Source organism: Salvelinus sp. IW2-2015, linkage group LG18 (genome assembly GCF_002910315.2).
Source record: "Salvelinus sp. IW2-2015 linkage group LG18, ASM291031v2, whole genome shotgun sequence".
NCBI lineage: Eukaryota > Metazoa > Chordata > Actinopteri > Salmoniformes > Salmonidae > Salvelinus > Salvelinus sp. IW2-2015.
Genome location: NC_036858.1, coordinates 15,530,265 through 15,553,109, shown reverse-complemented (window position 1 = coordinate 15,553,109; position 22,845 = coordinate 15,530,265). Strand labels below are relative to the sequence as shown.

The following is a 22,845-nucleotide window of genomic DNA, read 5'->3' as shown; positions in this document are numbered from 1 at the left end:
TAGAAATGGTGCATATAGAACAGATTTACTGCTTTTTAGTCTTGCTTTCAATTAGAATGACATATCTACAACTCACATTTCTATGTGCATTTGGTCAGGTCGCCCAAAAAGTGACATATCGCAGCTTTAAGATGCTGTAAATCAGGGGAAAATAATTATTTCAGAAAAAAACTACCAGCATATGTGTCAGAGATGAGTCTCAGCTAAATCATACCTATACAAGCTGTTGACATGTTGAGGGTTGAAGTTTGTCTGCGTTTGGATAATTCCAGTGAAACTGTCGGATTCCAGACGTCATTAATATTTGGACACGGACATGATCAAATAGCTATATTCACTCTATCATTTTAGCTAGCTAGCTATATATCAATGCATTATTTAAATTGCGGCTGAGAATCCAGCATAGAAATACTGTAGAAGGAATATAAGCTACGGTTATATGTGTAGCCTAACTATTGAATTAATGGGCAAGTTTCTTTTGCCCCGGGCCATGCAAAACGAATTTGCCTAAAACCTTAGTGGTCTAAACCGTTCTTCTTGGTGGGAGCGGGGCTCTAAATTGCAATCATATGATGCAATTTTACGATTTATAAAATTGCCTTTATTTTAATGCAGACAAAAAATAAAACATTTGACAAATTATCCAATGGATTATAATAATTTACTGATAAAGGGGAGGTGCAAAAACATTAGCTGTCACCCCCTATTTTAATTTGCTCCATGGCTCAGGCAGCCAAGTGTCGCTGTAGCCAGACTGAAGTGGTAGCGAGACACCCCACTCGCAGTTTTTTTTGGGGGGGGGGGTTTAATGAAAGTCAATGAACTAAGTAGACCAGACCCAGCTGCTATTACATAGGTGTCTATGGGAGACCCACCCCGTTAAGTAGACTGAAACTGACAATGTTTTTCAACGGTAAACAGCCTGAGTGAACTCTCGTCATTTATCCACCATCTTTGCTGTAGCCCAAGATGATATATTATATTGCTCAGCTCCATTGCAACTCTTTTCAGGTGTTTCTGATTTATAAACAGAGTTCCTCTGTGAAGATGAGAACCTTCCAGAAGAACAACCATCTCTGCAGCACTCCACCAATCAGGCCTTTATGGTAGAGTGGCCAGACGGAAGCCACTCCTCAGGAGAAGGCACATGACAGCCCCTTGGAGTTTGCCAAAAGGCACCGAAAGGACTCTGACCATGAGAAACAAGATTCTCTGGTCTGATGAAACCAGAATTGAACTCTTTGGCCTGAATGCCAAGCGTCACTTCTGGAGGAAACCTACGGTGAAGCATGGGGGTGGCAGCATCATGCTGTTGGGATGTTTTTCAGCGGCAGGGACTGCGAGAGTAGTCAGGATCGAGGGAAAGGTGAACGGCGCAAAGTACAGAGATCCTTGATGAAAACCTGTTCCAGAGCGCTCAGGACATCCGACTAAGGCGACGCTTCATCTTCCAGCAGGTCAATAGCCTTAAGCAGACAGCCAAGACAACGCAGGAGTGGCTTTGAGACAAGTCTTTGAATGTCCTTGAATGGCTCAGTCAGAGCCCGAACATCTCTGGAGAGACCTGAAAATAGCTGTGCAGCAACGCTCCCCATCCAACCTGACAGAGCTTGAGGATCTGCAGAGAAGAATGGGAGAAACTCCCCAAATTACAGGTGTGCCAAGCTTGTAGCGTCATACGCAAGAAGACTCGAGGCTGTAATCGCTGCCAAAGGTGCTTCAACAAAGTACTGAGTAAAGGGTCTGAATACTTATGTAATATTTCATTTTTTTATATAAGTTTGCACACATTTCTGAAAACCTGTTTTTGCTTTGGCATTATGGGGTATTGTGTGGAGATTGATGGATTTTTTTATAAAATCCATTTTAGAATAAGTCTGTAACGTAACAAAATGTGGAAAAGGTCAAGGGATCTGAATACTTTCCGAATGCACTGTGTAACATACGATGACTTATTGACTTACATCATTGTGAAACATCATGGGTAAGCTCTGGCCATATTTCAGCTCGAAAAAGTGGATTTCTATTGGTGTGGGCGTTTTTTAAGAGATTTAAAAATGTTATTTTTGCTTGACACTCGCCTGATGAGTCCTGTAGACCAGTGGTTCGATTTAAACTCAGTGTAGTTTTATTGATAATTGTGCGTACACGTGTAGGTTAAGGCGAAAGAGTTGTAGTTGGTATGGAAGATGGTCACTTAATATATTTTTTTCCCCGTCTCTATCTGCCCCTTCTCTCTCTCCCTTTCGTACCTTTTTCCAGGCATGGCTGAAGCCCACCAGGCCGTGGCCTTCCAGTTCACGGTGACTCCGGAAGGCATCGACCTGCAGCTGTCCCACCAGGCCCTCACGGAGATCTACCTCTCAGGCCTGCGCTCCTGGAAAAAGAAGTTAATCCGCCTCAAGGTACTGGACATGCCTGAGGGCCCGTCTGTCTGTCTTTGATCTGTCTGTCTTTCTCTTTCTTTGATGTATGTGTCTCTCTGGCTAGCCTGAATGTACATATTCTCAGATGAGCTTTCTGGGTTATCGCTGTTGGTCTTTATCGCCTGCTTATCTGTCTGTAAGGGGACAAATTGCTCTCACTCGCTTAAACCTGACTTCCGCTAAGTGTAGGGCCTAGGCTGTCCCCTCAGACTATTTGTCCGGGATATCGCTGTCTATCTTAAATTGCCTGTTTGTACACCTGTCTGTCTGCCTCCCTGTCCATCTATCTGTCTATACGCCTGTCTGTTCTACTGCACTACTACTTGACTACTACCTTTTCTTCTGTTTGTATGTCTTAAGATTGGTCTGTCTTTGTCTTCCTCTCTATGCCCTCCCTGTCTTCCTCTCTATGCCCTCCCCGTCTGCCTCTCTATGCCTCCCCGTCTTCCCCTCTATGCCTCCCCGTCTGCCCTCTCTATGCCTCCCCGTCTGCCTCTCTATGCCTCCCCGTCTGCCTCTCATGCCTCCCCGTCTGCCTTCTATGCCTCCCCGTCTGCCTCTCTATGCCTCCCCGTCTGCTCTCTATGCCTCCCCGTCTGCCTCTCTATGCCTCCCCGTCTGCCTCTCTATGCCTCCCCGTCTGCCTGCTCTGACCTCCCCGCGCCTGCCTCTCTATGCCTCCCGCCTGCCTCTCTATGCCTCCCCGTCTGCCTCTCTATGCTCCCCGTCTGCCTCTCTATGCCTCCCCGCCTGCCTCTCTAGCCTCCTGTCTTCCTCCCAGTCTGCTTTTCTCTCTGTCTGTCGGTTAGAATTACATCACATGGTTTCTGCACAACAGCGTCCATACGTTCTCTACTGTGACATACCTCGGCTGTGTATAATAATCATATCAGCACAAACGGCAGTAGCTGACACACTTAAACCTGACCTCTGCTGAACAGTATGTCAGTTAACGTCACAGTGCTGCTGAACAGTATGTCATTTAACGTCACAGTGCTGCTGAACAGTATGTCTTTTAACGTCACAGTGCTGCTGAACAGTATGTCTTTTAACGTACAGTGCTGCTGAACAGTATGTCTTTTAACGTCACAGTGCTGCTGAACAGTATGTCATTTAACGTCACAGTGCTGCTGAACAGTATGTCTTTTAACAGTCACAGTGCTGCTGAACAGTATGTCATTTAACGTCACAGTGCTGCTGAGCATATGTCATTTAACGTCACATCTGCTGAACAGTATGTCATTTAAAGTCACAGTGCTGCTGAACAGTATGTCATTTAACGTCACAGTGCTGCTGAACAGTATGTCATTTAAAGTCACAGTGCTGCTGAACAGTATGTCATTTAAGTCACAGTGCTGCTGAACAGTATGTCATTTAAAGTCACAGTGCTGCTGAACAGTATGTCATTTAACGTCACAGTGCTGCTGAACAGTAGGTCATTTAACGTCACAGTGTGCTGATCAGTATGTCTTAACGTCACAGTGCTGCTGAACAGTATGTCATTTTAACGTCACAGTGTCTGCTGAACAGTATGTCTTTTAACGTCACAGTGCTGCTGAACAGTATGTTTTTAACGTCACAGTGCTGTCTGAACAGTATGTCTTTTAACGTCACAGTGCTGCTGATCAGTATGTCATTTAAAGTCACAGTGCTGCTGAACAGTATGTCATTTAACGTCACAGTGCCTGAACAGTAGGTCTTAACGTCACAGTGGCTGCTGATCAATTGATGTCTTTTAACGTCACAGTGCTGCTGAACAGTAAGTCATTTAAAGTCACAATGCTGCTGAACAGTATGTCATTATAACGTCACAGTGCTGCTGAACAGTATGTCATTTAACGTCACAGTGCTGCTGAACAGTATGTCTTTTAACGTCACAGTGCTGCTGAACAGTATGTCTTTTAACGTCACAGTGCTGCTGAACAGCATATGTCTTTTAACGTCACAGTGCTGCTGAACAGTATGTCATTTAAAGTCACAGTGCTGCTGAACAGTATGTCATTTAACGTCACAGTGCTGCTGAACAGTATGTCTTTTAACGTCACAGTGCTGCTGAACAGTATGTCATTTAACGTCACAGTGCGCTGACAGTATGTCATTTAACGTCACAGTGCTGCTGAACAGTATGTCATTAAAGTCACAGTGCTCTGAACAGTATGTCATTTAACGTCACAGTGCTGCTGAACAGTATTGTCATTTAACAGTCACAGTGCGCTGAACAGTATGTCATTTAAAGTCACAGTGCGCTGAACAGTATGTCATTTAAAGTCACAGTGCGCCTGACACAGTTATGTCATTAACGTCACAGTGTGCTGAACAGTATGTCTTTAACGTCACAGTGCGCTGAACAGTATGTCATTTAAAGTCAGTGCTGCTGAACAGTATGTCATTTAAAGTCACAGTGCTGTTGAACAGTATGTCATTTAAGTCACATGCTGCTGAACAGATGTCATTAACGTCACAGTGTGCTGAACAGTATGTCTTTAACGTCACAGTGCTGCTGAACAGTATGTCATTTAACGTCACAGTGCTGCTGAACAGTATGTCATTTAAAGTCACATGCTGTGAACAGTGTCATTTAACGTCACAGTGCTGAGCTGAACAGTATGTCTTTTAACGTCACAGTGCTGCTGAACAGTATGTCTTTTAACGTCACAGTGCTGCTGACAGATGTCATTAACGTCACAGTGCTGTGCTGAACAGTAGAGAGCTGGAATATGAACGGCCAGCAGCGTCACATTTCTCTAATCTGTTGGGTTAACATGCCCTCCGGGGGTGACCACATTAGTAAACACACACACCGCGCTGTGTTTGTCACAACTCAATGCCGGCACGCATTCATCCCTGTTCGGTCTTAACTTTGGCTGTATCTCTCTCTGTCCCGTCACTCGTGCTGGAGATAAGCTTGGGAGAGTGTGGGCTTTTGCTTTTAAAACCAGGCGAAGGTACATAGAGTAGCTGTGAAGAGCATTATCCAATACCCCCGTTGGATAATATGCCGTGTTGACAGGCTGGAAGTTGATTGGGTTTTGAATGGGTACAAAAATGATAAGTATTTAATAAAAAAAATTGTCCCCTCCCTTTTCAGGATGTTTCTTCCCGTTGGTGCCTTAATGACCAATCTCTTTTCCCCCTAATTCCCCAACAGAACGGCTGTGATAAGCGGGGTGTACCCGGCCAGTCCCTCCTCCTGGCTGTTTGTGGTCATCGCCATCCTGGCCACCATGTACATGCGCTCCGACCCCTCCATGGGTCTCATCGCCAAGATCCAGGAGCACACCTGCCAGGTAGCTAGCACCAGTCACCAACGTGCACAGACACTCCGCTGTCTTCAAAGTCTACGAGTATTGCTTAAAGACTGGTATTGAAATACAATAATTTCCCCCTTTTTCTCAGATGTTCTTACCAAATCATTGAAATCCTTCTCTCTCTCCCTCCCCGCTCCCGGCCTCCCCCTCTTTCTCGTCGCTCCCCCTCCTTCCCCCCCCCCCCCCCCACCTTTACCACTTCTTTCATTCTCTAATGGAATGAACCCCTCCCTCCCAGTCAGTCTCTGAGTGCCCAGTGTCAGACGTTGGTGTCGGCGGTGCTGTTCAGCACGCTCCTCTGGTTCTCCCTCATCTTCACCATGCGCATGTGCCTCAAGCAGCTGCTCTCCTACCACCGCTGGATGTTCGAGCAGCGCGGCAAGATGTCCAACACCACCAAAGTCTGGGTGGTCAGTACCCCCCCCCCCCTTGATCCTTACCTTCTCCTGTGTGTGTGTGTACACCGTGCATCTGTAGAGACTCCTGCCGCTTACCCACTCCTGGGGAGTCGTCAACAATTGAAAATCAAATCACTGTATTTGTCATATGCACAGAATACGGTGTAGTGTACATCGTGCAATGAAATGCTTACTTGCAAGCTCATGCTCTCCTCTCAAATTGTTTGTGGGGGGGTCTAAATTATCTTTCTACCTCCATTGCAATCAGTGTAAAAAGTGGTTTTGTGTGTTACAGGCGCTGGTGCGGATCTTCTCGGGCAGACAGCCTCTCCTCTACAGCTACCAGGGCTCTCTACCAAACCAGCCCGTGCCGGCCGTCAAAGACACGGTCAAGAGGGTGAGACGCTCTTCAATTCAATCTTTATTGTCCCAATAGGGAAATACATTTCGACAAAAGATGCAGCATATCCGCTCACCAGATATTCACGCTTGACAAAGCCTAACCCAACGTAGCATTGAAAGGCCTGAAGCTATCTCCCCTACGTACTGGTCTTGACGAGGAGAAAAAGGGAGGTTCTCTTTTGCACTGTTCAACCAATCCACTTAATGTGGAGGAGGAGTTAAGATGGAGTGTCGCTTTGTTAACGTCCAAAAGCGGGAAGTCTTTCCATTTCCCCTGAAAACCGGAACTTTCGGTTGTTGGGGACTCTGCAGAGGCTAGACAAAGACAAACGCAGGTTGGAAGTTGCCGTCATCTCTCTCCCTATGCTCGCTTGCTTTCGCTCTACCTCTCTCTCTCTCTCTACATCTCTCCACCTCTACATCTCTCTCTCACTCTACATCTCTCTCTCTACCTCTCTCTGTCTCCCTCTTTGCCTCTCCCTCAGTATTACTGAACCTCTAACACTCCATTGTACCTCCATCACACCGTAGCTCGATACCCTCCGTGTATTCTGTTTTGTTGTGTGTGGGATAATGTTCTGTGTCAACTGCATAATGTTATAATGATGTATATAATAGAATATTGCTCTGTGTGTTTGTTCTTCTCTCTCTGTTTCTCTGCAGTATCTGGAGTCGGTGCGGCCGCTGATGACCCCTGATGAGTTTGAACGCATGACGTCGCTGGCCACTCAGTTTGAGAGCAGCCTGGGGAACCGGCTACAGTGGTACCTCAAACTCAAGGCTCTCTGGGCTTCCAACTACGTAAGTAACCCCTTATATGTAGACTGGCTGTGTTCAAAAACGTCACGAGCCGTCAAATCCTTGCTTCCTCTGGCCTTCCTTATTGGAGGAGGTCCAATGGAGGATTCTTGGATCCTCTCCTCCAATGAGCTTTAAGAGAGCAGGAGGTGAGACAAAGAAAAGCGTTATGCACACGTAGAAATGACCTATTTTAATAGTCGGATGCGCATTAAAAATCCCAAGAGCAATGTAGATCTTTGTCGGAGGCCATTTAGAATTATTCATTGTAATGGATGTGCTGAGGGTGTGTGAGGGCTGTGGCCCTGGCCAGGATGTTGCGTGGTTGTGTCAGAGGATTTCTATGGGGTGTATTCATTAGGGCACTTTGTAACAAAACATTTTTTTTATGGATCAAGGAAACAACCATTTCTTATTGGACAACTTCAGATAGTACCTACCTTCCCGTTGTCCATTTTGTCTACTGAACACGAACCTGGGGTTGTGTTTTTCCCTTTTAGGTGAGCGACTGGTGGGAGGAGTACATCTACCTGAGAGGACGGAGCCCTATCATGGTCAACAGCAACTACTACGGCATGGTACGTATCAACAAATCATCGACTACTCCCCACGTTCTGTCTCCTAATAGCGGAGGTGTGTTAAGTGAGGTGAGAAGTTCACAACGTTGCAGGTAGAAATGTAACAAATAGAGCAAACACGATTCCCTATTCTACTTGAACGATGACTGTGGTTTGGTCCATTTAACCTTTAACCCAACAAATGGGTGTGATCATTCTACAGTGGTCCCTGCATCGTACGCTCAAACCGGTTTGATTAGAACGTTTATTTAGAACGTCCAGTTTCGATTGATGCAACAGTCAGCATTTGAGCTAGCCACACTTTTTTCGCTGAACTATTTTTGCACAAACACAGTCCTTACAAAGTTATGTCGTGAATGTGATCAGTTTATTTTTGGATGCAATGTTCAGACATTCACAGAAGTAGCAACAGCATAACACAATCATCCAAACCGGAAAATGTAAGCTACATTAGTCCTAGCGCTAACTGAGGAAATATTGACGTAACACAAGCGGTCATATTTAGAGGACTCTCAGCTGACAGAAACCACAATATGAATTATCTAATAGCTAATTACTATTTATAATTCATTACATCACGGTTGAGCTTAACATTGATTGAAAGAATTTAGTAAAACACTTTATAGAAATCAAAAGTAATCCGACGATGGGTAGTTTGTGGGCGCCGCCATGTTTGTTTTTCGCGTCAACCAAAGATAAGAGGAGACAAGAAGAGTTTGGTCTGTTTGCAGTATGCATGTTGAAGGGGGTGTGTCGTTTACGATCATTCACTTCCCTTCATTCACTTCCGGAAGTTTACCCGAAAGATCAGTGAACCATTCCTTCACCTCATTATAACATCTTTGGTCTGACAAACGTTTACGTGACACCCAGAATGCATTGTATAATGTCAACAAACATGGCGCCACACATAGCTGGCAAATAGCTTAGCATTAGCACATTATAATCAGTACAACCTTCAAAAAAATATTTTACACACATCATAGGTGTCCATTACAATCTATGCAATAATTGGAATGCATTATTTGTCACCAGTACTTGAAAACATGTGAATAAAACTGTAAATACATTATGCTCCATACATACATACTTCATGCTACAGTAGAAACGACAACACGATATACAGAAAATAAGGCACTTACTTTGATAGAAACACACAAAGTTTTTATTTATAAGGAAAACAAGAATGGAAGCAATGGAAGCAATGCGAGCGCTAGCCAGAAAATGTGCCGGTTCGTGCAAGACTGCGCAAATGTCTGCATTCTTGATGTGCGGAAGAAATGGGGAAGGGCTCTCCTCGACGGGGGAAGTTTGTCCGGTTCCGTGAAGCCTCAATCATCAATTGTCCGCAACACTGAAATGGGCTATTTCTATGTGAATTAATGAGGCGAAACAACCCTCAATTCAAACTGTTGTTAGAAAATACAACTTGTTAAAAAATCATTTGAAATTGACAAGTTGAGAAACAGCCTATAGATAATTAGCAGGGAGCGCGTGTTAACTGTCCTGTTGTGTAACAATCACATTTTGGAACAGAGAGTGCATTCTGACATCACGTGCATAAAACCACTCGCACTGGGGCGACCGTTAGAGATATTTGGAACTCACATATGGAAAGGTTAAACAACATATCTATTTCTCTATGGGTGACATTTTGGAAGCATGACAGCGGCGCTACAGTCCAAAAGCGTTTCGCATACTAATAGTATTCTCTGGTTTGCCACTTAGCAATGCTGATTTGCGTTGTCAAAATGGTGCCTCCTCCCTCTCTCACACGCACTCTCTCTCCCCAGGACTTCTTGTATGTGACGCCCACCCCCATCCAGGCTGCCAGAGCAGGCAACACCCTTCATGCCTTCCTCATGTACCGCAGGAAGCTCAACAGAGAGGAGCTCAAGCCTGTGAGTTCAACAACCAGTCAACCTCCACCATTAACGTGTGATAGGGGCTGGAGTTTAACTTGGGCCATATTCATTAGGGCACGCAATGGAAAAAGTTTTAAGTTTTATTTTTTTGGAAGTCCAGATAGCCCTCCCTATTTCTGTCTGTTTTCATCCATTTGATGCCTAATGAAAAACTCTGAGCCCTATGCATGAAAATACCATTGGCCTTTGAACATCATGCGTTGTTCAGTGAATACCGTGTATAATTCATGAAAGTACTGCCTCGATGCCTGCTGTGTGATCACGATAGGTTTGGTGCACCAATCAGCAAGCTTTATTTGACACATCAAAACTAGGGGGTGTGCCGAGTAGTCGGACAAAAKAGGTATCGTAACGGATATGGGCAATTTTCTGGTTACGATTATGATCAGAGTATTTTTATCTATTTTTTCAAATATCTGTAATCAGAATATATATATTTTTTGGAGCACCAGCAAGCATATTTCTCATGTCAGTCAGTCAGAGTTTCTAAATCATACTGTACTGCCTTTAAGTCAGTCACGTGCGTGGTCTAAATAGCAACTGGCTAGTTTGTCTGTCTGTAAAGATAAGTGCGGGCTGTATGTTGATCCTGCTACTCTGATTGGATAGAATGAAGCTGTATTCCTGTCCACTCGCTTCATCATTTCCCCCGATCACGTTTCCTCGCATGTTTTCGGTCTGATCATTTAGATTGCTGCTGCCCGCTACTATGATAAATCCCATGGCGAGGACACTTGCTGTCAATGTGCATAATATCTAACCAGATGGGCAAGGGTAGGGAAAAATATGAAACGTTAGTGCCCATTCTGACTGAGTGACCGCAAACTCCTAATCTGCAGTTTTTTTGCAGTGAGAGCGTGCAGGGAGGTATTTTTCCAACATCTATTTTGGCATATTAAAACACTTCAGTTTCTTCCGTTCTGACTATCAACTGACAACTTCCGGATAAGAATACGAGTATGGCCATGTCAGCACACCCCAAATCAAAAATCCTCTTAACTCATTTTACATATGAGCATGGGCCTGTACCAAGGTGTTTACATGTTTTCATAGTGAGGTGTTTTTATTGCGATTTACTTTTAAATACGTACCGAAATAGGAGAGATGTGTTGAGTATGAACTCATCCGTGTGTGTTTGTCTGTGTACATGTTGAGTGTGTGCTGGTGTGGACTGACCATGTTCATGTGTGTAAGCTGCATCAATCCATCCCTCCAGTTTGTTTTAGCTCCCTCTGTGTGTAGAGGTTTGAAGTGTCCTTTGGTTTGATTTTCCAGTTTGTTTGAAACCCATTCCCTCTCATGGTCTCATACCATCCCCATCTCTCCTCCCTACCCCCACACTCTGTACCTTCCCTTGGCCTTTCTCTCTCTTTTCTTTTCCTGTCCTTTCTCCCTCTTGTCTGAGCCTATCGCTCTCTGGTCTGAACTCTCGCTCTCTCGGTCTGAACTCTCGCCCTCTCTCGCTCTCTGGTCTGAACTGCTCTGCCTCTCTCGCTCTCTCGGTCTGAACTCTCGCCCTCTCTCGTCTCGTGTCTGAACTCTCGCCCTCTCTCGCTCTCTGTCTGAACTCTCGCCCTCTCTCGCTCTCTGGTCTGAACCTCTCGCCCTCTCTCGCTTCTCTGGTCTGAACTTCTCGCTCTCTCTCGCTCCGCTCTCTGGTTCTGAACTCTCGCTCCTCTCGCTCCGCTTCTGGTCTGAACTCTGGCCTTCTCTCTGCTCTGAACTCTCGCTCTCTCTCGCCCGCCTCTGGTCTGAACTCTCGCTCTCTCTCGCCCGCTCTCGTGTTCTGAACTCCTCGCTCTCTCTCGCCCGGCTCTCTGCGTCTGAACTCTCTCTCGTTCTCTCCCCGGCTCTGTCTGGTCTGAACTCTCGCCCGCTCTCTGGTCTGAACTCTCGCCCGCTCTCTGGTCTGAACTCTCGCCCGCTCTCTGGTCTGAACTCTCGCCCGCTGTTGCTCTCCCCCCTCTCTCCCTCTCCCCTCTCCTCCTGTTCCTCCCCAGAGTCGTGTTCCAGGCACTGTCATTCCTCTGTGTGCAGCTCAGTGTGAGAGGATGTTCAACACCACACGCACTCCTGGAGAGGAGACCGGTAAACACACATGTAGAGTCATCTACATCAATACACACTTCTGAACACAGTACCTACATGTACAAAGGACAATACATGCCTCGCGTTCAAAGCACACATTAACACAGATCTATAGGTTTTACCGTACAAATGTGCCGTAAATATCAGTAGCCATTCAAATAAGACAGTGCTTTCCAAACTTTTTTACTCAAGCCCCCCTTTCATCATGGAGGAACGGTTATTTGGAGAGGGTAGYCATACTGTACCATAACTGACTGGACATTTGCAGTAATGTGTGTATGGTCTCACTGTCCATTTCATGAGGAGAGGGGTGTTTGTACTTCACACAGTCACAAAATGTCCGCCACAAAACTGCTCTGTCATCTTTCACTGTCTCTCATCCGTCCTGTTTCCTAGTCTGTTGTCTGTGCCATCACTCTGGAAAGGGCTTGCCTCTAACGGACTTCTCTTGTATCTATCCACTTCATATTTGTTTTCGTTCACCTCTTTCCTTTTCACTATTCCCACCTGTTCTGTTGTTCCTCCCCTTTTCCCTTTCACTCGGTCCCTTGTTTTTGTCTGTCGTCCCATTGTTTCCTYTCCTCTATCCTCCCCCATATTTCTTTGTTTTCTTTCCCCCGGTTCCTCTATCGCTCAGTGGTTGTTGATGTCTTCGGTCCCTTGCTGTTCCTATCAGTTTGAGAGGATGTTTGACTCTTGTCGAATCCCCGGGACGATCACAGGTATTAACACTTCCTCAATACATGTAGGATGCGTCTCATATGGCACCCCTTTCCCTGTACAGTGCACCACTTTTGACCAGGGTCCACGGGGAATAAGGTGCCATTTGGGACACACACGTAGTCTCCCTGTCCTTGTATCTCCCATGTGTTGTGACATCCCTCTGCAAAGTCCCCGCGGTGACCACCACGCCATTGCCCGATTACAAACAGGAGCCCTTGTTTTATAAATCAGTCCAGTATTTTATAATTCCCCACCTGCTTGGTTTATTTTGACAATGACAATATATAGCCTGTTTTTTATAGTGTTCTTCACTAGGTGTTGAAGCACTTGACTAGGATTTACTACCCAATTTTTTGTAGTAAAACATTTGAAAAGTTATCACCAAATCACTTGGATATACAGTACCAGACAAAAGTTTGGACATACCTACTCATTCAATGGTTTTTCTTWATTTTTTACTATTTTCTACATTGTAGAACAATAGTAAAGACATCAAAACTATGAAATAACACATCTGGAATCATGTAGTAACCCAAAAAGTGTTAAACAAATCATAATATAGTTTAGATTTGAGAGAATGCCAAGAGTGTGCAAAGCTGTCATCAAGGCAAAGGGTGTCTACTTTGAAGAATTTAAAATCTAAATTATATTTTGATTTGTTTAACACTTTTTTGGTGACTACCATGATTCCATATGCGTTATTTCAGAGTTTTGATGTCTTCACTATTATTCTACAATGTAGAAAATAGTAAAAAAAAAAAAAAAAAAAAATTGAACGAGTAGGTGTGTCAAGTTTAGACTGGTACTGTAATTTTAAAGCTGATTTTAGGGACTTTAATTCATGGTGGGAATGATTTGCTACTGGACGGTTTGGTACCACTTCATTTCCCTTCTCTAAATACACACTCTCAAACCAAATCTTTCACTTTATTGATTTGAGCTGAAACTGAGAACTTGCAGATGTAAGCGCCCTCCAATGACCAGCATTTGAGACCTGCACCATTGCTTTGTCATGACTATAAAATATTGACATGTCCCCTACTCTGGCAATTTTGTTTCCCATGTCTTCAATCTTATTTTCCAGCCAGCAAACACTGGGCAAGTGGCTCTTTTGACATTGKCATTACTGATATCAATATAGGTCCTGTATTATTGTTACATGATGGTAATGTTGAAAACTCTCTTGTCTGCAGCTGGTCCTGTAGTTTCTAGTCAGTCACTCTCCTTCCTCCTGTAGGCTGTCAGTCTCCCTCCCTTTCTGCACCCTCTGCCCCTGTCCATCTGCTCCGAGGCATCTGTACCATATTTAACTCTCTCTCTTCCCTCCCACTTTCTGTCTCTCTCCCTTTTCTCTCTCTCTCTCTCTCCCTCTTCCCGTGTGTAGACACGGTGCAGCACTGGCAGGACAGTGACTATGTGGCGGTGTACCACCGGGGGCGCTACTTCCGTCTGAGGATGTACTCGTCTAGCCGGCCGCTGTCACCGCGCGAGATCGAGTCGCAGCTCCAGAGGATCCTGGATGACCCGTCGCCCCCCTCCCCTGGAGAGGAGAAGCTCGGGGCCCTGACGGCTGGAGACAGGTGAGTCATAGATGTTTTGGTAAAATATACAGTCATCTGATTGATAGCAGGGGCTCAAAACATCCCCAATGGAAATATCTGGGTTGTGTTCAGTAGGGCACACCGTAGCAAAACCGGAAAATGAAAAATCTGTGTTCTGGTAGTACCTCTCCGTTTCACTCCGTCTGGAAACGTTTTCCACCTACTGAACATGACCCAGGTCTGTGTGCCTGGCTGTACCTGTCCTCCTAAGCAATACGTTTTGTTTCTCAGAATTCCCTGGGCCAAGGCCAGGAAGGAATACTTCAGCTTGGGCGTGAACAAGCGGTCACTCGACTGCATCGAGAAAGCAGCGTTCTTTGTGACCTTGGACGATGACGAGCAAGGCATGATGGGAGAAGACCCAGCTGCTAGTCTGGACCGTTACGCCAAGTCCCTGCTCCACGGGAAGTGTTACGACAGGTAAGTCATCCATACTAATGGTTGTCACGACATTACGACATAGTTACCTTTAAAAAAAAATAAAGCTTCTTTCCAACCATAGAGATGGATAGAGGGCACACTTGCCACAAAGCCTGTATCATTCATTCTTTTCCTTTAATACCTAAATGAAATAAGGTCTATCCTCCTCAATCACTCCCATGGTTCTACCCTTGTCGGAGGTAGCGCCGGTTATCAAAGTTTTGCACACTGTCGTCTTCTCTTTTCGCCAGGTGGTTTGACAAGTCTTTCTCCGTTGTGATCTATAAAAACGGGAAGATCGGTCTGAACGCTGAGCACTCATGGGCCGATGCACCGGTGGTAGCACACTTATGGGAGGTAAGACATGACATACAGTGCCTTTGGAAAGTATTCAGACCCCTTTGTCTTTTTCCACATTTTGTTACGTTATAGCCTTATTTTAAAATTGATTCAATAGTTTTTCCCCCCTCCGCAATGTACACAAAATACCCCATAATGACAAAGCAAAAACATGTTTTTAGAAAATGTTGCCAATTTATTACGCATAAAAAACTGAAATATCACATTTACATAAGTATTCAGACCCTTTACTCAGTACTTTGTTGAAGCTCCTTTGGCAGCAATTACAGCCTCGTCTTCTTGGGTGTGACTCTACAAGCTTGTCATACTTGTATTTGGGGAGTTTCTCCCATTCTTCTCTGCAGATCCTCTCAAGCTCTGTCAGGTTGGATGGGGAGCGTTGCTGCACAGCTATTTTCAAGTCTCTCCAGAGAGATGTTCGATCGGTTTCAAGTCTGGGCTCTGGCTGGACCACTCAAGGACATTCAGAGACTTGTTCCGAAGCCACTCCTGCGTTGTCTTGGTCGTGTGCTTAGGGTCATTCTCCTGTTGGAAGATGAACCTTCGACCCAGTCTGAGGTCCTGAGCGCTCTGGAGCAGATTTCTATCAAGGATCTCTCTGTGCCTTTGCTCAGTTCATCTTTGCCTCAATCCTGATTAGTCTCCCTGCCGCTGAAAAACATCCTCACAACATGATGATGCCACCACCGTGCTTCACCGTACGGATGGTGCCAGGTTTCCTCCAAACGTGGGGCTTTGCATTCAGGCCAAAGAGTTCAATCTTGGTTTCATCAGACCAGAGAATCTTGTTTCTCATGGTCTGAGAGTCTTTAGGCGCCTTTTGGCAAACTCCAAGCGGGCTGTCATGTGCCTTTTTACTGAGGAGTGGCTTCCGTCTTGCCGCTCTACCATTTAGACCTGATTGGTGGAGTGCTGGTTGTCCTTTTGGAAGTTTCTCCCATCTCCACAGAGGAACTCTGGAGCTGTGTCACTGTGACCATCGAATTCTTTCTCACCTCCCTGACCAAGGCCCTTCCCCGATTGCTCAGTTTGGCTGGGCGACCAGCTCTAGGAGGAATCTTAGTGGTTCCAAACTTCTTCCATTTAAGAATGATGTTCTTGGGACCTTCAATGTTGCAGAAATGTTTTGGTACCCTTCCCCAGATCTGTGCCTCGACACAATCCTGTCTCGGAGTGCTACAGAAAATTCCTTCGACCCCATGGCTTGTTGTTGCTCTGACATGCACTGTCAACTGTGGGACCTTATATAGACAGGTGTGTGCCTTTCCAAATCATGTCCATTCAATTGAATTTACCACAGGTRGACTCCAATTTACTTGTAGAAACATCTCAAGGATGATCAATGGAAACAGGATGCACCTGAGGTCAATGTCGAGTCTCATAGCAAAGGGTCTGAATACTTATGTAAATAAGGTATGTTTTTTTTATATATATACATTTGCACACAAAAAATAACCTGTTTTTGCTTTGTCATTATTGAATATTGTGTGTAGATTGCTCAGGAAAAACTTTATTTAATCAATTTCAGAATAAGGCTGTAATGTAACAACGTGGGAAAAGTTAAGGGGTCTGAATACTTTCCGATGGCACTGTATAACTATAAATATATGAACATACAGAAAAACTAGCAGACCTCTTAGGGAAAGTTTATTTTTATGTATAAATATATTCCAAATGTATGTACAATGTATATACCAGGGGTACTCAACTCTTACTCTACGAGGTCCAGAGCCTGCTGGTTTTCTGTTTTACCTGATTATTAATTGCACACACCTGGTGTCCCAGGTCTAAATCAGTCCCTGRTTAGAGGGAAACAATTATAAAATGCAGTGGAACTGGCTTCGAGGTCCAGAGTTGATTTTAAGGGATATATATATATAAATAACCTGTACTGAGTAAATAAGTGAATTCATACATTTATCTCAGCTAATTGTCTGTCTGTTTTCAGTATGTGTTGGCCACAGACAGTTTCCAGCTGGGGTACAATGAAGAGGGCCATTGTAAGGGAGAGGTGGATGCCTCTCTGCCCCGACCTCAGAGACTGAGCTGGGACATCACCCCAGAGGTGAACCATCCATCCTTCCTTTCATTTATTCATCCATTCATTTATCTATCTATTATTTGAATTATACATTCTCTTCGTTTAATTATCCATTCACCTCATTTGAAAATCTCTCCTTGGCTATGGGACTATTTTCTGGACATTGTAATACCCATGTTCATAATCGTTCATTTCATAACGCGTCATGCGTGCATCAGACGAATGTGTAATTCCAATGAGAACRCAAATGATCTTCCCCGTCAGTGTATATACATGTGCATCTCAATGGCCATGCGCTTAACTCTTCTTTTGACACCCAGTGGTCTTATGATCCAGTGTTGCCTTTCCCCGTCCTCTCTCTGTCCCAGTGTCAGGAGCAGATCTCCCAGTCTCTGGCGGTGGCCCAGGCCCTGGCCGACGACGTGGACTTCCACGTCTTCTCTTTCCGGGACTTTGGCAAGGGCAAGATCAAGAAGTGCCGCGTCAGTCCTGACGCCTACATCCAGCTGGCCCTTCAGCTGGCCTACTACAGGGTGAGGGGACAGCTCGAAGCGGACATGAACATTTATACACCTACACACACACTTGTTTACTTTTTTTGTTGGGGGGGGGGGGGTTGACCCATACGCTATGTAGCTTAGTACGGCTTCAATGTAGCAACAATCGGTCGATCAAATTTAACGTTGGCAGATGTAAACCAAAGTAAATGAGAACAAAACAAACCCCCCCCCCCCAAAATGTCAGGATCATTGCTCAAACATGATCAATTCTGTTGCCTCCTTACAATCTCTCAACCCATCCTTCTCCCCCACTCCCCTCTCAGGACAGGGGCGTGTTCTGTCTGACCTACGAGGCCTCCATGACCCGTCTGTTTAGGGAGGGCCGGACCGAGACTGTGCGCTCCTGCTCCAATGAAAGCTGTGCCTTCATCAAAGCCCTGGAGGGAGGAGAGGTAGGGAGCATGCGATCTTACTCGGAATACTTTCTCATAAAACGTACTCATTACTCTCCCTCATCTCTCTCGCTCTCTTTACCCTTTTCTCTTTCTGTGCCGCTCGCTCACCCCCTAACGCGCTCGCTCTCCCCCCTCTAATGTCCACCAGGGGGTCGAGGTGTGCAGGAGGCTTCTCCGCCAAGCCTCAGAGAAGCACCAGAACCTGTACAAACATGCCATGACCGGCGCCGGCATCGACAGGCACCTCTTCTGTCTCTACGTGGTCTCCAAATACCTTGGCGTGGACTCTCCCTTCCTGAAAGAGGTTTGTTTTTTTGGGGCGCGTTGCTTTTCTGTAGTGAAATGTTGATTCCGTACGACTGACTCATGGCTCTGTCCTTTTTTTAAGTAGTTCAGTCTTACACAAATAAATAATAATTATATCCATGATATATATAAAAATCTGCGCTGATATATTAATTTGGTAGTAGTCAGAAACACYTTTTGTGCAACCGCCTTCGTTACAACAACGTTGTATTATGTACAGTATTATAAACCGGGTAGTGTGGTTCCTGGATGCTGATAGGCTTAAACAGCATTTCAGCAGTGTGTATAACGGACAATATACCACAGGTATGACCCAAAAATACTTATTAACTGTTATATTTATGTTGAAAACCAACCAGTTTATAATAGCAATAAGGCACCTCAGGGTTTGCGTTGTGCCTAAGAACAGCCCTTAGCCDTGGTATATTGGCCATATACCACGCTTCCTCAAGCCTTATTACTTAATTATAACCTCAGCCATGTTTGATCATCTCTGTGGTGACTTGTCTAGCTTAGTGGTAGTAACAACACTGTCCCTGCYTGTGTTCCAGGTGCTGTCCGAGCCATGGCATCTCTCCACCAGTCAGACTCCTGTCCARCAGTTGGAGCTGTTTGACATGGTCAACCACCCAGAGTACATCTCCTGTGGCGGAGGCTTTGGCCCGGTCAGTACCTCTCAGTCTCTATCTTCGTCTCCAAACACCTTTAATTKCATAACTTGGTGGAATAACAGAATGCTTACAACATAAGTACATCATTTGTCAACGAGCTTATCATCTCAACATGGAGAAAGATTGTGTTCCGTRCAGAAGCTTCCATATGCAAGACATCATGTTATGGCATATGCCAACCTACTCCATGGTAATAGACCGGTATACTGTAGCTGTGTTGTGCTGCAAAGCTGTGCTTCAAGAGAGCGACGTATGTACTTGTCTTTCCTAGGTGGCAGACGATGGTTACGGGGTGTCCTACACCATCATGGGAGAGAACATGATGAACTTTCACATCTCCTGCAAGCACTCCTGCCCACAGACTGTGAGTACCACTGATCGGTCCACAGGGAGGTTCTTCGCACCACATGTCCACACCTAAACAATGCCCTCGTTTATTCATTTCCTAAGCTAATTGAGAATATTTGTTTTGAGGTTGATTAACGGGATACATATTTTGGCCAAGCAAACAATTCTTGGGACTAGTCTTTCTCTTGCTCATTTATTCTGTCTCTCTTAGAGTTCCCACAAGTATGGAGGTCAGATCAGGCAAGCCCTGCTGGACATGCTTCAGCTGCTCTGCCCAGACCAAAGAGAACCCTCTAGAACAGACCAGAGCCAGACCAAGAAGGACCTGTAGATCTGGAGAGGAGAATCAGAACCAAGGGTGGAGAGGGTAAAAGGGGGGGGGGGGGGGGGGGGAGGAGAAGAAGAAGAGAAGGTGGTTGTGATAATTTGATGGTGAGTGTCGGAAGAACGTTGGAATGATGTCAATGAGCGTTATAGGGTGACACGACTGCCGTTTTTAGTGTGTGGTTTAAGGTGGATGGGTTAGGTGATAGAAGAAGAAGAGAAGGTGGTTGTGATAATTTGATGGTGAGTGTCGGAAGAACGTTGGAATGATGTCAATGAGCGTTATAGGGTGACACGACTGCCGTTTTTAGTGTGTGGTTTAAGGTGGATGGGTTAGGTGATTGACGGATCAGTATCTATGATAAAAACTAATTGGATGAAAACCTAACTTTTTTTTTTGAACATGAATTTATAAAATAGTGAAGGAGGGATATGGATATATAGTTAAATCCTTAAACCTTTTGTATTTGCGACTGTATGATTTCTGGTCTAACTTTACAATAAGTGTCCCTAATAGTGTAGTACATACAAAAACAGTGTAATAAATGACTGTAGGTACACATGGTTAGTGACGTATCTCAATTTAAAGTATTTACAAGTATCTCAAAAATAATTTGCATGAGAGATTTAGCCACAATTTATTTGAGTTTGTGTAATTACAAATATTACGATTTTTAAACAACTGCAAACAGGCCTGACTTTTGGAAGTACTCTGGAACAATACAGTACATAGGCCTSCACTGTAATAACATTGTACCTGCCTATGTAACTACCATAGGTAGTCATTAGAGACACTTATTGTAAAGTGGGACTTAAACTTCTAAAGCATTAATAATGTTTTACTTGAATGCAGTGCCCGAACCTTGACCGTTACTTTGGAACACAAATTAGAACCACATTGACCAAATTATAAGGCCCAATGTTTTGCGCAATCATGTGTCATAGCAAGATTTGAACCTGTATTTTAAGCCTTATCCAGAAATGAGAATTGCACCAAAAATGAAAGCTATTGTYTGARGATGGTGCTGGATCATCTGACATAAAAGGAAAAAGTGACAGTTTGATGTTAAAGCTTTAAATAAAAGGCTAAAAAATCCAAGCATGCCACGTTTTTGCAAAACACAGGGCCCTACAAATAACATCTCATTATGACGCGACTATGGTCCATTGTAAAAAATTATAATACAAAACAAAAATCTGCATTCTAAGATTGAGGTAACTATTCGTGAAGTGTATCTCACTAAGATGTGCAATGTATCATTTTAATTGCAGTATTCTGTTTCCTAGTACACAGTGCAAAGTTCACTTTGGATTTGTTTTTTCTGCTCCAATTGGTTCAAAAGGCACAACAATGCAAATAAAATGGAATTTGTTTTCTACAATTTTACTCATCCATGTTGATGGTAGAGGTTTTCTCCTCAGGTTACAAAATGTCAATATGTAAAAAAGGGTGAAATGCAAAGTCCTGCAGCGCTACGGGACTGGCGCTATTAACGCACAGCACAGTTTAGTTGGCATCATCATGGCAAGTATTGTTTTTCATGGGACTTTGCTTCTCGCTACGGTCTTTGGGCTGTGAAGCAACTGCTCGTCGAAAATTCAACCATTTGAACGAAACAAACAAAACAAACTCTGTGGACCCGGAAACACCAGGGTTTCCTAGCTAAATCTTCTTCATATTTAACTCTGGTTTGCAGAGTAACACATGATTGTACTATGGTGTATGTTGCTAGATCGTTACTGCACTGTCCAGGAGGCTTTTAACTTTTACACGGTGGTGAAATGACCTAGGTTTATTCTGCTCTCTTCACCCAATGACTCTAACCCTTTATAAAGCCATTTATAAAGCAATAAGTCCACTTCGACCCCTGTTATCTTTCTTTTAACAGTAGGAATTCTTATCCTCTTAAGAAATCAAACTAGTTTGAGTATCCATTTGAATGATACGGTCCATGCAATGTTGGATTTGTTTGACAGCCCCTAATGTTGTTTTTATATATTCAAATATTTGACAGTTTACTTTCCATGACTAGGGAGGGTGTATTACAGTAGCGGTGCTCTTTTCTGAGTTCACCAAGTCATTTCACTACCAAATGTAAACCTCTACTGGGTAATGACGCTTTTTCTTTGTACATTTTAAGTTATGTTTCAGCAAGCCGATAATATTTTTTTTGAAGATTTGCGTTTGTGCGTCTTTATCTCTTTCTGTCCATCGGCCTGATTTAAATAGAATGATTCAACGGCCAGTACATTTTACCAGTGCCACAATTTGTGTACAAAATTGTATTTTTTTGTTGTTGCATTCATAATGTATGTGTATGTACATATACATGTATGTACTCGGTTTCCTTGTCTTTGCTAGTTCTTTTCTCACTCCAGATCAACCACTGAACAGCTGAGCGTGTCACGATATTCTTAAGCATTTAAATGTAATGGAAAAACAAAAACGTATGAATTTTCTATTTTATTAAAAAGAGATTCAGTCACACTTTTTTGTGTCAGTTTCTGTCACAGTTATGCGTGTGTTCCTTCCTCTTCCTATTGGGTTATGATTAGTATATCGTTGGTGATCATCACTGCTGTATATACCTATATATTAATGGCTATTCATGAAGGGCTGAATCCTAATTTGAGATCTGGCGCTTATCTCATATTAACATTTAATGGATTTGTATGAAAAATCGAACCACATTTCTTGTAAATGGCATGTTATAGAAGCTTCCAGACACTTTTTGTGATTTCAGTTGCTTTTGAGAAACCTACCCCACCACCAATAGACTTCCTAGACAATGGGAAACGAGAAAGCACGCACAAGGAAAATTACAATCTCTTTACTCTCCACAGGAGTCTTAGTGGGGGGAAAGAGCTGTAACACTATCTTTACCTATTGGCAACACAAACGGGTAAACCGTCATGCTATCAGTGGGCTATTATCCGACATACTTGTGACTTATTAGTTTGCTTGCTGAAAGCAAAAACACTACTGTTATTTGCCAAAGTAGGTAGTTGGGTTTATTTAAATCTTTGGTTTGACACCGCTGCACTACAGGGATAAAACTAATAACCCTCCTATAGTTCCAAAATTGGTTCTAAGTAGCACCAAAAAGGTTCCTACTTAGAACCCTCTTGTGATGGGTCTACATAAAACCTGAATCAGAGCCCCAGACTTACGT

At 44.1% G+C, this 22,845-nt stretch overlaps 1 protein-coding gene across 2 annotated transcripts in view; it reads left to right on the top strand.

Moving 5' to 3' along the window:
* LOC111978590 (carnitine O-palmitoyltransferase 1, liver isoform) overlaps positions 1-22,160 on the top strand; it is a 45,388-nt gene extending 23,228 nt beyond the window's left edge. The window contains exons 2-20 of one of the 2 annotated variants that reach the window (XM_070448337.1): positions 2,263-2,405; positions 4,220-4,233; positions 5,590-5,703; positions 5,961-6,144; positions 6,428-6,529; positions 7,198-7,335; positions 7,833-7,910; positions 9,704-9,811; positions 11,836-11,923; positions 14,031-14,226; positions 14,479-14,667; positions 14,919-15,024; positions 16,976-17,092; positions 17,437-17,601; positions 17,892-18,020; positions 18,172-18,327; positions 18,881-18,994; positions 19,272-19,364; positions 19,560-22,160. In XM_070448337.1, coding sequence (XP_070304438.1) covers positions 2,265-2,405; positions 4,220-4,233; positions 5,590-5,703; positions 5,961-6,144; positions 6,428-6,529; positions 7,198-7,335; positions 7,833-7,910; positions 9,704-9,811; positions 11,836-11,923; positions 14,031-14,226; positions 14,479-14,667; positions 14,919-15,024; positions 16,976-17,092; positions 17,437-17,601; positions 17,892-18,020; positions 18,172-18,327; positions 18,881-18,994; positions 19,272-19,364; positions 19,560-19,679 — 2,352 coding nt within the window. In that variant the 5' untranslated portion in view covers positions 2,263-2,264 and the 3' untranslated portion in view covers positions 19,680-22,160. Of the gene's footprint in view, positions 1-2,262; positions 2,406-4,219; positions 4,234-5,589; positions 5,704-5,940; positions 6,145-6,427; positions 6,530-7,197; positions 7,336-7,832; positions 7,911-9,703; positions 9,812-11,835; positions 11,924-12,560; positions 12,646-14,030; positions 14,227-14,478; positions 14,668-14,918; positions 15,025-16,975; positions 17,093-17,436; positions 17,602-17,891; positions 18,021-18,171; positions 18,328-18,880; positions 18,995-19,271; positions 19,365-19,559 lie in introns of those variants that run through there. The other variant, XM_070448336.1, reaches the window with a different exon arrangement.
* Positions 22,161-22,845: the final 685 nt, after the last annotated feature.